This window comes from Equus quagga, chromosome 4, assembly GCF_021613505.1.
Source record: "Equus quagga isolate Etosha38 chromosome 4, UCLA_HA_Equagga_1.0, whole genome shotgun sequence".
Classification (NCBI taxonomy): domain Eukaryota; kingdom Metazoa; phylum Chordata; class Mammalia; order Perissodactyla; family Equidae; genus Equus; species Equus quagga.
Window position 1 is genome coordinate 22,473,545 of NC_060270.1, and position 12,469 is coordinate 22,486,013.

General features: G+C 37.7%; 1 protein-coding gene across 9 annotated transcripts in view; it reads right to left on the reverse strand.

Moving 5' to 3' along the window:
- Positions 1-5,913: 5,913 nt before the first annotated feature.
- IQCB1 (IQ motif containing B1) overlaps positions 5,914-12,469 on the reverse strand; it is a 44,647-nt gene continuing 38,091 nt past the window's right edge. For all 9 annotated transcript variants that reach the window (XM_046657643.1, XM_046657642.1, XM_046657638.1 and 6 more), the window contains 3 exons: positions 9,258-9,389; positions 7,347-7,503; positions 5,914-6,480 (listed from right to left, as the gene is read on the reverse strand). In XM_046657643.1, the coding sequence (XP_046513599.1) occupies positions 6,251-6,480; positions 7,347-7,503; positions 9,258-9,389 (519 nt within the window). In that variant the 3' untranslated portion in view covers positions 5,914-6,250. The remainder of the gene's footprint in view (positions 6,481-7,346; positions 7,504-9,257; positions 9,390-12,469) is intronic.

Sequence of the window (12,469 nt, forward strand, 5' to 3'; positions counted from 1 at the left end):
TTCTCCTCCTCTTCCTACTTGTTAGAAGATTCTTAAAGTCAAAATTTGGATGATTTATGTTTAATGTATCATTGATATAGGTGGGTTTGAATTTACCATTTTGCTAGTTGCCTTATGATTCCATTTTATCTGCACTGTCTTATAAGTTATACCTCTTCTTTTATTATTTCAGTGGTTGCTGTAGGATTTACAATGCACATGCACAACTCATCATAGTCTACCTAAAAATATCATACTTCTTCAGTTATAATTGAAAAACTTTAATAGTTCCATTTCCTTCTTTCAATTTTTTGGTCTATTGCTTCTACATATGTTATAAAACACAAATATGTTGTTACTACTTTGACACAACTTTTAAATTGATTAAAAATAAGAAAAAATCTTTTATATTTATTTTTATCATTTCCCTCACTCTTTATTTCTTTGTGTAGACCTAATTTCTATCTTGTATCCTACTCCTTCTGTCTGCAAAACTTTCTTTAGCATTTCTATAATGCAGGTCAATGAATCTGATCACCTTCATTTTTCTTGAAAAATCTTTATTTTGCCTTCATTTTCTGAAAGATATTCTTGCTGTACATGGAATTCTGGTTTGATAATTTTTCATTTCAACATTGTAAAGATGTCATTCCATTGTCTTCTGGCTTGTATAGTTTCTGATGAAAAGTCTATTGAAATTCTGATCTTTGTTCCTTGGTATGTAATTTTTCTTTTTTCTCTGCTTTCACAATTTTCTCTTTATCTTTGATTTGAAGCAATGTGATCATGATGTTTTTAGGTGTGTTTTAAAATTTTTGGTATTATTTTCTGTTATTTATCCTGCTTGAGGTTCTCTGGGATTCTTGGATCTGTGGTTTCATTAATTTTCAAAAACCCTTGGCCACTTTTACTTCACATAGTTCTACCTCATTTCTCTTTCTTCTATTTCTGGGACTCCAATTACATGCATGTTATACTGTTTGATATTCTTTACTATTGTCTTACAGCTCATGGAGGCTCCATTGTACCCTCCTCCCTCCCCTCAATTCTTTTTCTTTTCTCTTAGTGTTTCCATTTGGAAAATTTCTATTGATCTACTGTCAAATTCACCTATTCTTTATTCAATTAAAGTCTGCTAATGCACTTGTCAAAGAAATTCTTAATCTCTGATATTGTGCCTTTTTTTTTTTAGCATTTCCACTGATCTCTTTTTTTTTTATAGTTTCCATCCCTGTGAAATTCCCCATCTGTTTATGCATGTTGTCAACTTTTACATCATATCTTTTAACATATTAATCACAGTTATTAGAGTCTTTGTGAGTGCCAATATCTGAGTCATCTCTGAATCTAATTTTATTTATCTCCTGTCAAAAGTTGGATTTTTCCCCCTAGCTTTTTTCTCTCAATTTTTCAAAGATTGGCACCTGAGCTAACATCTGTTGCCAATCTTTTCTTCTTCTTTCCCCAAAGCCCCCTAGAACATAGTTTTATATTATACTTGTAGGTCCTTCTGGTTGTGCTATGTGGGACACCACCTCAGCATGGCCTGATGAATGATGCCATGTCTGCACCGAGGATCTGAACCAGCGAAACCCCAGGCCACTGAAGTGGAGCACGCAAACCCAACCACTCGGCCACTGGGCCAGTGCCTGTGTGTCTCGATTTTTGACTAAATGTCAGACATGTAGAACAGAAAGACTGAGGTAGATGCTACTTATGCCCAGATATGGGTACACCTCTTTTTCTGTTAGACAGTTAGTGTTGAAGTGTTGTGTAGAACTTTTTTTATTTTGCCCCAAGTTCCTGGGATGGGAACTTCTAATTCCTTGGAATTTGCTGAGTGATAGGAGTGTCTTTGTTCTTAGTAGTGGGCTCTTGGACCACATCTGAGTTTATACTAAGGAGATGACTCAAGATGGGGGTGAGTCACATCAGAAAGATCAACTATGTGATTAGAGGTTGAGGCTTTGACCACCCAACCTCTGGGGAGGGAAGGGGGGCTGGAGATTGAGTTTAGCCACATGGCCAGTGATTCAATCAGTCATGCCTATGTAATGAAACTCCAATAAAAACTAAACATTAAGCCTCAGTGGAGCTTCCCAGTTGGTGAGCACATTGATGTGCCAGGAGGGTGATGCATCCTGATTCTATGGAGAGAGGGCATGGAGGCTCCATGTTTAGGACCCTCCAAGACCTTGCACTGGGTATTCTTTATTTGGCTGGTTCTGATTTGTATCTTTATTATAAAACTAATCAAAAGTATAGTGCTTTCCTGAGTTCTGTGGTTTGTTCTAGTGAATTATCAAACCTGATGGGGTTGTGGGAACTCCCAAATGTGTAGTCAGTTTCTCAGAAGTGTGGGTGGCCTGGGGACATCTGAATTTATGGCTGGCATCTGAAGTAAGGGCAGTTTTGTTGTGGACTGTGCCCTTAACTTGTGGAATTTTCATTCACTTCAGTGGATAGCATCATATGCCAATGTAACTTGGCACAAATGGCCAATGAGTACATGAAAAGGTGCTCAGCATCACTAATCATCAGGGAAATGCAAATCAAAACCACAATGAGATATCACCTCACATCTGTTAGGATGGCTTTTATAAAAAAGACAAAAAAGATAAGCGTTGGCAAGGATGTGGACAAAAGGGAACACTTGTACAGCTTTGGTGGGAATGTAAATTGGTACAGCCATTATGGAACAGTATGGATTTCCTCACAAAGTTAAAAATAAAACTACCATATGATTCAGAAATCCTGTTTTCTGGGTATATATCTGAAGGAAATTAAATCAGTATCTCAAAGAGACATCTGCAGTCCCATGTTCATTGCAGCATTATTCACAATAGCCAACAAACATATGGAAACAACCTAAGTGTTTGTCAATGGATGAATGGATAAAGAAGATGCAAGATATATATATAGATATAATAGAATATTATTCAGCCACAAGAAAGTAGGAAATCCTGCCACTTGTGATGACATGGATGAACCTGGAGGACATAAGGCTAAGAGAAATAAACCAGACAGAGAAAAAAGTAAGAGCTCACTTATATGTGGAATCTAAGAAAAAAAAAAAAGGCACACTCATAGAAACAGAGTAGAATTGTGGTTACCAGGGAGGTGGGGGAAATGGGGAGAAGCTGGTCAAAGGATACAGACTTTCAGTTATAAGACTAAGTTTTGTGGATCTAATGTACAACATGGTGATTATAGTTAATAACACTGGATTGTATACTTGAAATTTGCTAAGAGTAGGTCCTAAGCATTCTCACCACACACACAAAAATGTAACTATGCGAGGTGATGGATGTGTTAATTAATCTGATTGTGGTAATCCTTTCACAATGCATACATATATGAAATCATCACTTTATACACTTTATAAAGTTTTGTCAACTATCCTCAATAAAGCTGGGGAAAATTAAGTCTTCAAAATTTAATCCTTAAATTTCAGTCTAACAATCGTGCATTTGAATTCTTTTTTGCCGTAATTTGAAATTGACCAATGGATATGGAGATTCCCAAAATGAAAATTATATGGTAGAGAATGGCTTTTCTACAGAATTTCTATTAACTACAGAATTTTGTATTTCTAGGCAATCTATATGTTCATAACAATGAAATGTTAAGTGTTGTGCTTCTCATATTTGTATTATACCCTTTCCAGTATTTTATTCTCTAAAGAAAAATGAGCTTTGATAATGTGAACAAGTCATCCAACAAAATTGTGACAAATTGATGAAATAATTGATAAAATCACTTTTTCCATGTCTTATTTTTCACTCTTATCTGAGTAAATGCAGAATTATGTTAATATAGTAAATATAACAGCATTTTAAGTCAGAAAGTAAGACAGCATTAAGTTAAAAATTAAAAGAAAAAAATTGTATTGCAGTATTGCAAAGGGGTTGAGTTAAACTAGTCAGGAGTTTAGCTTTTTATCTTCAATGTAGACTTCAAGTTCCTTTATTTTTAGCTGCTCTTACCTTGTGCTTCGAGTGGAGTCTGGAAAGCTTGAAGGTTTTTCTGTGTTCCTACTGCACCCTCCACTTTCAGCCATCCCTGTATGTCTTTGCCACAGAGAGGGTCTCTCCATGCACTTTCTCCTAACCCAGTGGTCAACTGCTATTGCTTATTACTTGGTTCTAGCTAGTTGTTGGAACATGGTCGGTCTGTTGTCCTGATCCAGCCTGAATTTTAGGCTAGGTCTCTTCTTCCCGGGATTGGGGATGGGGCTTTCTCAGGGGTCCTATCCTTCTACCCTACAGCAGTCAAACTGCCTCATATCTGTGGTTGGTCTCTAGCAGGAAGTTCCCTCCCCAGCAACAGCAGACCTCTGTTTTGAATTGGCGTAGGATTTCTGGGCCCAAGATTTCCTGCCCCTCTTCAAGGAGTGGAAAGCGTTTGTTTCTATCCCTCCCTCAGCAATGCTGGATCTCCACTTGTGTCTGGGGCTAGAGTGTTTCCCATCCCTCCCCAGGGACCAATAAGTTTTGTTTCTACTCCCTCCTCACACAAGATGGAATTTTGTCTCCACCTTTGAGGTAAGAGGGCTTTCCACCCCTGCTCTAGCAGCTTAAGGCTTTTAAGAGAAGGGTTTGGGAAAGCGGGTGAGGCTTTGGGCATGCCACCCAGTAGCAGCCTATCACTCATGTTTGCTTGTACCAATAAGGGTGGCTGGCTCTTCAGGCCTCCTGTCTTGCTCAATGACAGGGATACATTCTGAGAAATGTGTCATTAGGTGATTTCATCATACAGAGTGTACTTACACAAACCTAGACCGTATAGCTTACTACACACCTAGGCTATATGGTATTGATCTTACGGGACCACCATCATATATGCAGTCTGTTGTCAACCGAAATGTCATTATGTGGCACAAGACTGTAACTGGTAGAATTCTAAATTCTCCCATCTGGGGCTCCTACGTATTCTAAACTGACGTGCTACCCCACACTTGGCCTTTAACAATTTAAACTTCTAGTTAATTTCTTCTTATCCAGCCACCTTTGTCTCTTGTGTTCTACTAAAGATGAAATAGTTCATTTCACAGATACTGAGTCCCATCTCAACTTACTTGGTTGTCCTGGGGCCTCAACTATCTGATAGGCTTGAGAAAAATTATTTTTGTAGATTACCTAGCATTTTTTTTGTTAAGCTGGGAGCAACAGTCTCCTGTAGCTTTCCACATTCTTAGTGAAACCAGAACTCTCATCTACTTATTCTTACAGATGAATACGTCTCTTTTCCAATTTTGAATAAAAATTACATTAGAATTTTCCTAAACTTAACTTTGGAGGAATGGACAACATTATACTATTTGGTCTTCCCATCTAGAAATACTGGTATTCCCACTCATTTATACAAAATGCATACTCCAGGTTCCTTATGATATAGAGTCCATGATTTGTTAGTTGACTTTAACTTAAATTCTATATTGTTACAAACACAAATAGAGGTGGCTTCTGGTATTAAAACACAATTAAAGATAAATAGGGAAATCAGAAATTATTAGGTTGGAACCAAATAATCATACAGGTATCTACAATCAAAACAGATATTAAGCATTATATTTAGCTCTGAGATTCCTAGGAGACAAGATAAAAAGGGAAACAGTGGATTATATAGGTCTCATAGTTTAACAGAAAGACTGCACTTTTATCTGGAGAAATATTTCTTGCATTGAACCCTAGGAAGATTTTTTAACGCAGTTCCTTTTAGAAATAACAAGAGAGAAACTGAGTTAAAACACTGTTTTATAGAAAATAGTCAAATGTCCTTCAAATGACCATTTCTTTTCCTCACCTTAATAAAGGCCAGGAGCAAGCACATTTCCTATATTAACAGAAAAACAGGAATTCTAAATAATAAATGTGAAAAGTTGAAGAAATTCTGACAAGTTTTTCAGAACAATTGTTGAAAATATTTATTTAGAAAACATTTTTAGTTGGAAAATAGCAGAAGTGAAAAAAAAAGAAAGAAAATAAATATCACATTTCATATAAACAATGGAATGCCATGCTGAGTTTAGTTCCACACTAAAAGGCCCACCAATATGTGTGTGTGGCTAGGGATGGATGTGTGGAAAAAATAAAAGAGAACTAAGATAGAGGTAGAAGATAACTCTTTGCTTACTGCCTGCAAGTCTTGTTCAGAGAGGAACCTCTGGAAAACCATGAGTTAAGATAGCTCTAGTTTACCAGCAAGCCAGAGGCAGAACCAATATAATCTCCTAAAATACAGGCTATGTGTAACTTCTCAGGGTAACTTCTTAAGGGGGTTTGGTTCCACCAATGAATAAAGTTCCTAACTCCACACTAAGCTCATCCTTTGGGACATCGCTCTCATCTCCTGCTTCTTCCCCAAGCTTCTTCCACCAGGGTGCTTGTATATGCTTCAGGGTGGTGAGATGGGCCTGCTTGGCCTTGGCTGCCACAGGCCTGGATCTGCTCAGGAAGAGCTCAGGTTCTTTCCCTTCTGCCTCCTTCAGACTTGGTGCCTCTGCAGTAAACAGAAAATAAAGAAGTGAGTGGAAGAGTTCTATACCAACAAGTAGGGACTTGGAAACTATAGAGTTGGACCTCTGCAATAGCAGGCAAGGACAGGGTTCCAACTCTGAATTTGTTATCACTGCTAGCTAAAGACGGCATGTGACTACTCACAAGTTGTAGCTGTGACTGGCATCAACTGCCCCTTCCCCCAAATTCTGTGTTTAAAAGAAAAGATGTAGATTTTCTTAGATGGTTTATTTTAAAAAAATGGAATTTTAAAATAACAGGAGAACCCCATCTTATAGACGAGATGCTCAGTTATAGCCAGCTGTCCATTCAAAAATACAAAATTTGCAACTAATGGCATTAAAGAGAGAACCATGGCCCTTCTGTACTCCACATATACTGAAATTGTTTCAGAGGCTGACTGATGCACTGTGGCTTCATGGATGGAATCTGTCATTAAATGCACCAGAGGTTGTCAGGAGCAGATGAATTAATTTTTGTGAAAGCACTTCATTAAAAATTATAAAATGGCACTGTAACTACTGTCATCATCTACTTCTAAAATATGATCAAAAGCTTCTGAGACTACATAATAGAATATGGTTAGTAGGGCTCAGCATCTTTAAAATTAATAACTTTCAGTTGATAGATACGAATGATAGCAAGACTGGGGGAAGCAGTGGAGGAGGTTATGGGATCTGCATCATTGGAAAACATTGTGTGCTAGTATGATCTAGATGCAGAAATTTCCAACGACAGAAGATGGGCTAATAGACCATTAAAGGGTGTTTTCCTTCTGAAGATTCTGGATGTCACAAAATCTTGCATAGGTTGTTCCTTTTAGGAAACAAAAATGGAATGAGCACATACTCAGTAACTGTTCAATGTTGGTGCTGATCTGAGCCATCAGCGCCTCCCTGTGCTGCTGGGCTCTCTCCTCCAGGACCCTGCCCATGAAGTAGTGCTGCAGTCGTTCTTGTGCTTGGGCGTGAAGCTCCCTGCTGGTCACATCTAACATCGGAGAGCCCTGGGAATAGAGGACAGAAAAAACTGTCACAGGAAGTACATACATATCAAAGTTTGTTTCACCCAACCACTTGGCATAGAGGCTCCAGAATGCTTAGCTGTCTTTCATCTTTTCAACTGAATATTATGACTGATGTCTACTTTGTACTCTCATGCAAGCAATAAACAGCCTCTTAAATGCAGCTTTAGATGAAAATGCAGGTGGGGAAGTTTCTTTTTGGTGTGCTCCCATACCTCACTTCCCCACAGTATGGTATTCTGGGAGAAGAGATAAGATTGAGAGATCATAGTGAAAACTACAAATGGTTTGGTAAAGACTCTGGCCTGGAAGAGGAGTAACAAGGCCAACTCTTTTGTTCTGGACTCCACCTGATAGAGTATCTTACTTCTCATTCTATCCCTGCTCTCAAACTTATCTAATGTTATATGTTATCTAATGTTTATAATGTTTTAACTGCTTCTGATTTCATAGAACAAGGGGAAAAAATCAGCCAAAGGATCATCTTCTTTTGGCTAGTCAGCTACTTTAAAGGGAACTTAAGAAATTAGTTCGGACAAAGGATGAAATAATCTAAACTTTGAAGCTGATAAAGCTTCTGACACCACAGCTTTCTCAAATATTCCACTTCCTAGATCTTGCAGACAGACCTATTCCAGCTAACACCTTACTTTTCAGCCACAGAATTTTAAACAGCTGCACTAGAGTATGGCTGAAGCAACACTTCTTTTATTTTTGGTGAGGAGGATTGGCCCTGAGCTAACATCTGTTGCCAATCATCTTCTTTTTGCTTGAGGAAGATGGTTCCTGAGCTAACATCTGTGCCAATCTTCCTCTATTTTGTATATGGGATGCTGCCACAACATGGCTTGATCAGTGGTGCATAGGTCTGCACCCAGGATCTGAACCCATGAACTCCAGGCCACTGAAATAGAGCATGTGAATTTAACCACTACGCCACTGAGCCAGCCCCAAGCACTTCTTTATTAAATATGCATCAGAATAACACATAATGCATTAGAAAAAAATAGAGATCAAAGATCTAAATGTTAAGAGCTAAAACTATAAAACCCTTAGAAGAAAAGATAGAGGGAAAAACTTCATGACATTGGATTTGACAATGATTTCTTGGATATGACACTGAAAGCACAGGCAACAAAAGAAAGAACAACTTGGATTTCATCAAATTAAAAACTTTTGTGCATCAAAGGACACTATCAATAGAGTAAACAGGCGGCCCACAGAATGGGAGAAAATATTTGCAAATCATATATCTGATAAGGGATTAATATCCAGAATACATAAAGAACCCTTAAAACTCAACAACAAAAAACAAACAACCTGATTTAAAAATGGGCAAAGGACTAGACTAGATGTTTCTCCAGAAAAGATATATAACCGGCCAATAAACACAGGGAAAGATGCTCAAAATCAGTAATCATTAGGGAAATGCAAATCCAAATCACACCACCACTTCACACCCATTAGGACGTAAAAATAAAAAATGCTGGTGAGGATGTGAAGACAGTCTTGCTGATGCAGTAGGGAAAATAACTGACTTGAAGCAAAGTCTTTACTACTGACTATATTTCTATGGCCCATGTAATTATAAGAAGACTCCAAATCCATGAACTCTATGGTAAAGCAACTGCATCGCCTTATACCAACAATAAATGTACATATACATCTGAGACACTGCTTTGTTGGTGAATATCATGCACTGAAATAATGTGACACTGATATCATGGCCCACATACTGGATGTCTTCTGACATAGTCATCTACTTGTTGCTTCAGCTCAACTCTGCGTGCATCCGTGAGTACTCTGAGTCCTTGCCAAGGAGCAAATACTTTCTTTTTCTTACGGCACTTTGCTAGGAATTTAAGAGCCTGAAAAAAAAAGAGAAGATTAGTGATTTTTCTTCCCTAATAGAACTATTTTCTTCTTACAACAACATATGGTAGCAACAACACTGTAACAGTTAACTCTGAGTGTGTATGGGGAGAGGGATGAGATTGCCCAGGGGTGAGGGAGGACAATGACTTTTTTGTTTTGGTGAGGAAGACTGGCTCTGAGGTAACGTCTGTTGCCAATCTTCCTCTTTTTGCTTGACGAAGATTGTTACTGAGCTAATATCTGTGCCAATCTTCCTCTATTTTTTGTATGTGGGACACCACCACAGCATGGCTTAATGAATGGTGTGTAGGTCCACACCCAGGATCCAAACCTGTGAACCCCAGGCCACCAAAGTGGAGTGTGCGAACTTAACCACTATGCCACTGGGCCAGCCCTGATAAAGACTTTTTAATTATATTCTTCTGTAGTGTTTTAATATTTTACAGGGGTATAGTCATGTACTATTTGTACAGTAAGCAGTAAAGAGGAAAAAGTAAGAAGTAAGCATTGGAGTCTAGTCTCTTATAAACTGTATGATTTTGGGCAAGTCATTTGATATCTATAGGACAGGTTCTACGTCTACAGACAACAGGGACCCTAATGCTACTTAGCCTACAGGATTGCAAAGATCAAACAGACAGTATATAAGAAAAAGCTTGGTAAATGACTGTTCTTCCTCATGTCCCTCAGAATGGACTTGGTAACACAAGAAATTTTGTAATAGGCAATATTTGAGACAAATTTGAAATTATTCTGCCAACTTTTTTCCATTCTTCTCCCTTGGTAGTTTTTATTTTTATCAAAGTTTCATGCTCACATTATTTAAGGCAAGGGCTGGCAAATTATGGCCCACGAGCCAAATCTGCCTACTGCATGTTTTTGAATGACCTGAGAGTTAAGAATGGTTTTTTACATTTTATATGGTTACTAAGTTCAAAAGGAAAAGAATATTTTATGATGTGTAAATTATATGAAATTTAAAATTCAGTGTCTACAAATAACGTTTTATAGAAACACAGTCATGCTCATTTGTTTACGCATCGTCTACAGCTTCCTTTGTGCTACAACTGTAGAGCTGAATAGTTGCAATAGACCGCATGGCCTGCAAAGCCTAAAGCATTTCATTGTTGAACACCTTCCGAAAAAGTTTGTTGATGTAATTCTATTGTTTAAAGTGTCAGTTTTACAAGAATTCTTAACAAAGAAGCTATACAGTTCTCTGCCGACTTATCCTATCCCCTCCCCCAAAGAAAACAACTTTTAATTCTTTAGGTTTTTCTTTTGATGCTTATCTCCATCTACTTTTCTGTAATTTTTCAGATTATAGTTATTTTCTATTGACTTTCTTGTATGGAAGGTAAGCATTTAGCTCTCTTTCACCACTAGCACTCTTACATACTTGCCATATCTTCAAACACCCAATATTATATCACAATTTTAGTTAATGTTATGTTTACATAATTATGGCTACATAAAGGCCATTCATTTTTGAACCATATAGTATACGATGATTACTTTTCCTTCCTTGTACATTTTTTATTTTCACTTCAATTAATAAATCTATTGTTTTCCTGTGCTTAGTTTTCTATGTACTTATCACTGATTATATATCACAAACGCTGCCCTAATTGTCAATACATTAAAACACATCAGGCATTCTATCAAATTAATTTTCCTGGACACACATTTTCTAGAGCTTTCTGACCTCTCCAATCTGGATTGACTGTTCTCTATGACTGGTGCATAGGTGTCATCCTGAGATCTCCATTCACCATCATCTTGATGACTCCTTTTCATCTTTCCTTTCTGTTTCCTGGATTCCATGTTGTCTCTTTCTTGGGTTATTCCTTTGTTTCAGTGACTTTGTGATGCATAAAAATGTCTTTAGTTTATCTTTACTTTTAACTGATGGTTTGGTTGGGTACAGAATTCCAGCTGGAAATCATTTTCCCCTCAAACATGTGACAGCCTTACTCCAAAACCTTTTAGTTTCCAATGATGATATTGAGAAGTACTTTTGTCCCCAGTTTATTTCACAGTAATGTGAAGTAAATGTGGGTGTGTTTCTGTCATTGTATTGGACACATAGTCCTTTTTTTTTTTTTTTTGAGGAAGATTAGCCCTGAGCTAACATCCGTGCCCATCTTACTCTACTTTATATGTGGGACGCCCGCCACAGCATGGCTTGATAAGCAGTATGTAGGTCTGCACCCAGGATCCAAACTGGCAAACCCTGGGCTGCCGAAGCACAGCACATGAATTTAACCCCTTAACCACCAGCTATCCCCTGGTCGGTCCTTTTAATCTACAACTCATGACATTCAGTTCCGGGAAATCTTGAATTATTTGATTTCCTTTCCTCAGGTTTTTTGTTGCTGTTCTTTGTTTCAAACGTTTGGATGTTTGACCTCCTGGACTGGTTATCTTTTCTTTTCCTAGGAGATTTCCCAACCCTTCTTTCCTAGCCCTTTTATTATGTCTTTTATTTTTTCTGTTAAATTTTATTCTATTTGTTACCTCTTATGTAGCATCTTAGTTTTGTTTCATGTATTATTTTCTCTTAAGTCTGTAAGGAATTAATAGACTTTTAAAAGTTTTCTCATTCCTACAATGAATTTCTACCAAGTAGTTTATTCTGTTGGTTTTGGCCTTAACTTTCCTCAGATGTCCAGTGATACTTTCAGCTGATATTTAAGAGTAGGCACTAAAAAGCTGTTTAGAAATTCTGAGCAGGTGTGTAGAGTTTAGCTACTGTGTACTTCAATGTAGGGCTGCTGAACGGGGCTGTGTCGTTGGGGTGCCCCATCGTGAGTATACTTATGACTTTTCTCTTGGGCTGTTCAGATTTCTCAGAGAAAACGCTTTCAGTCTACTGTTTGCAGGATATAAGCCTCACTGACAGCACTCTGTGAGCTGAGAAGAAAAAAGGGCTGGAGGTCTTCACATTCAGTATATAAAATTTCCCTAATACTCTTGTTTTCAGTATGGTACCTGAGCTTTCAATTATGCCTGCATCCTCCTGTTGATAGACCCTCTCCTTTCCTTCTCTTCTTCTCTTTACTTGATTTTTCTT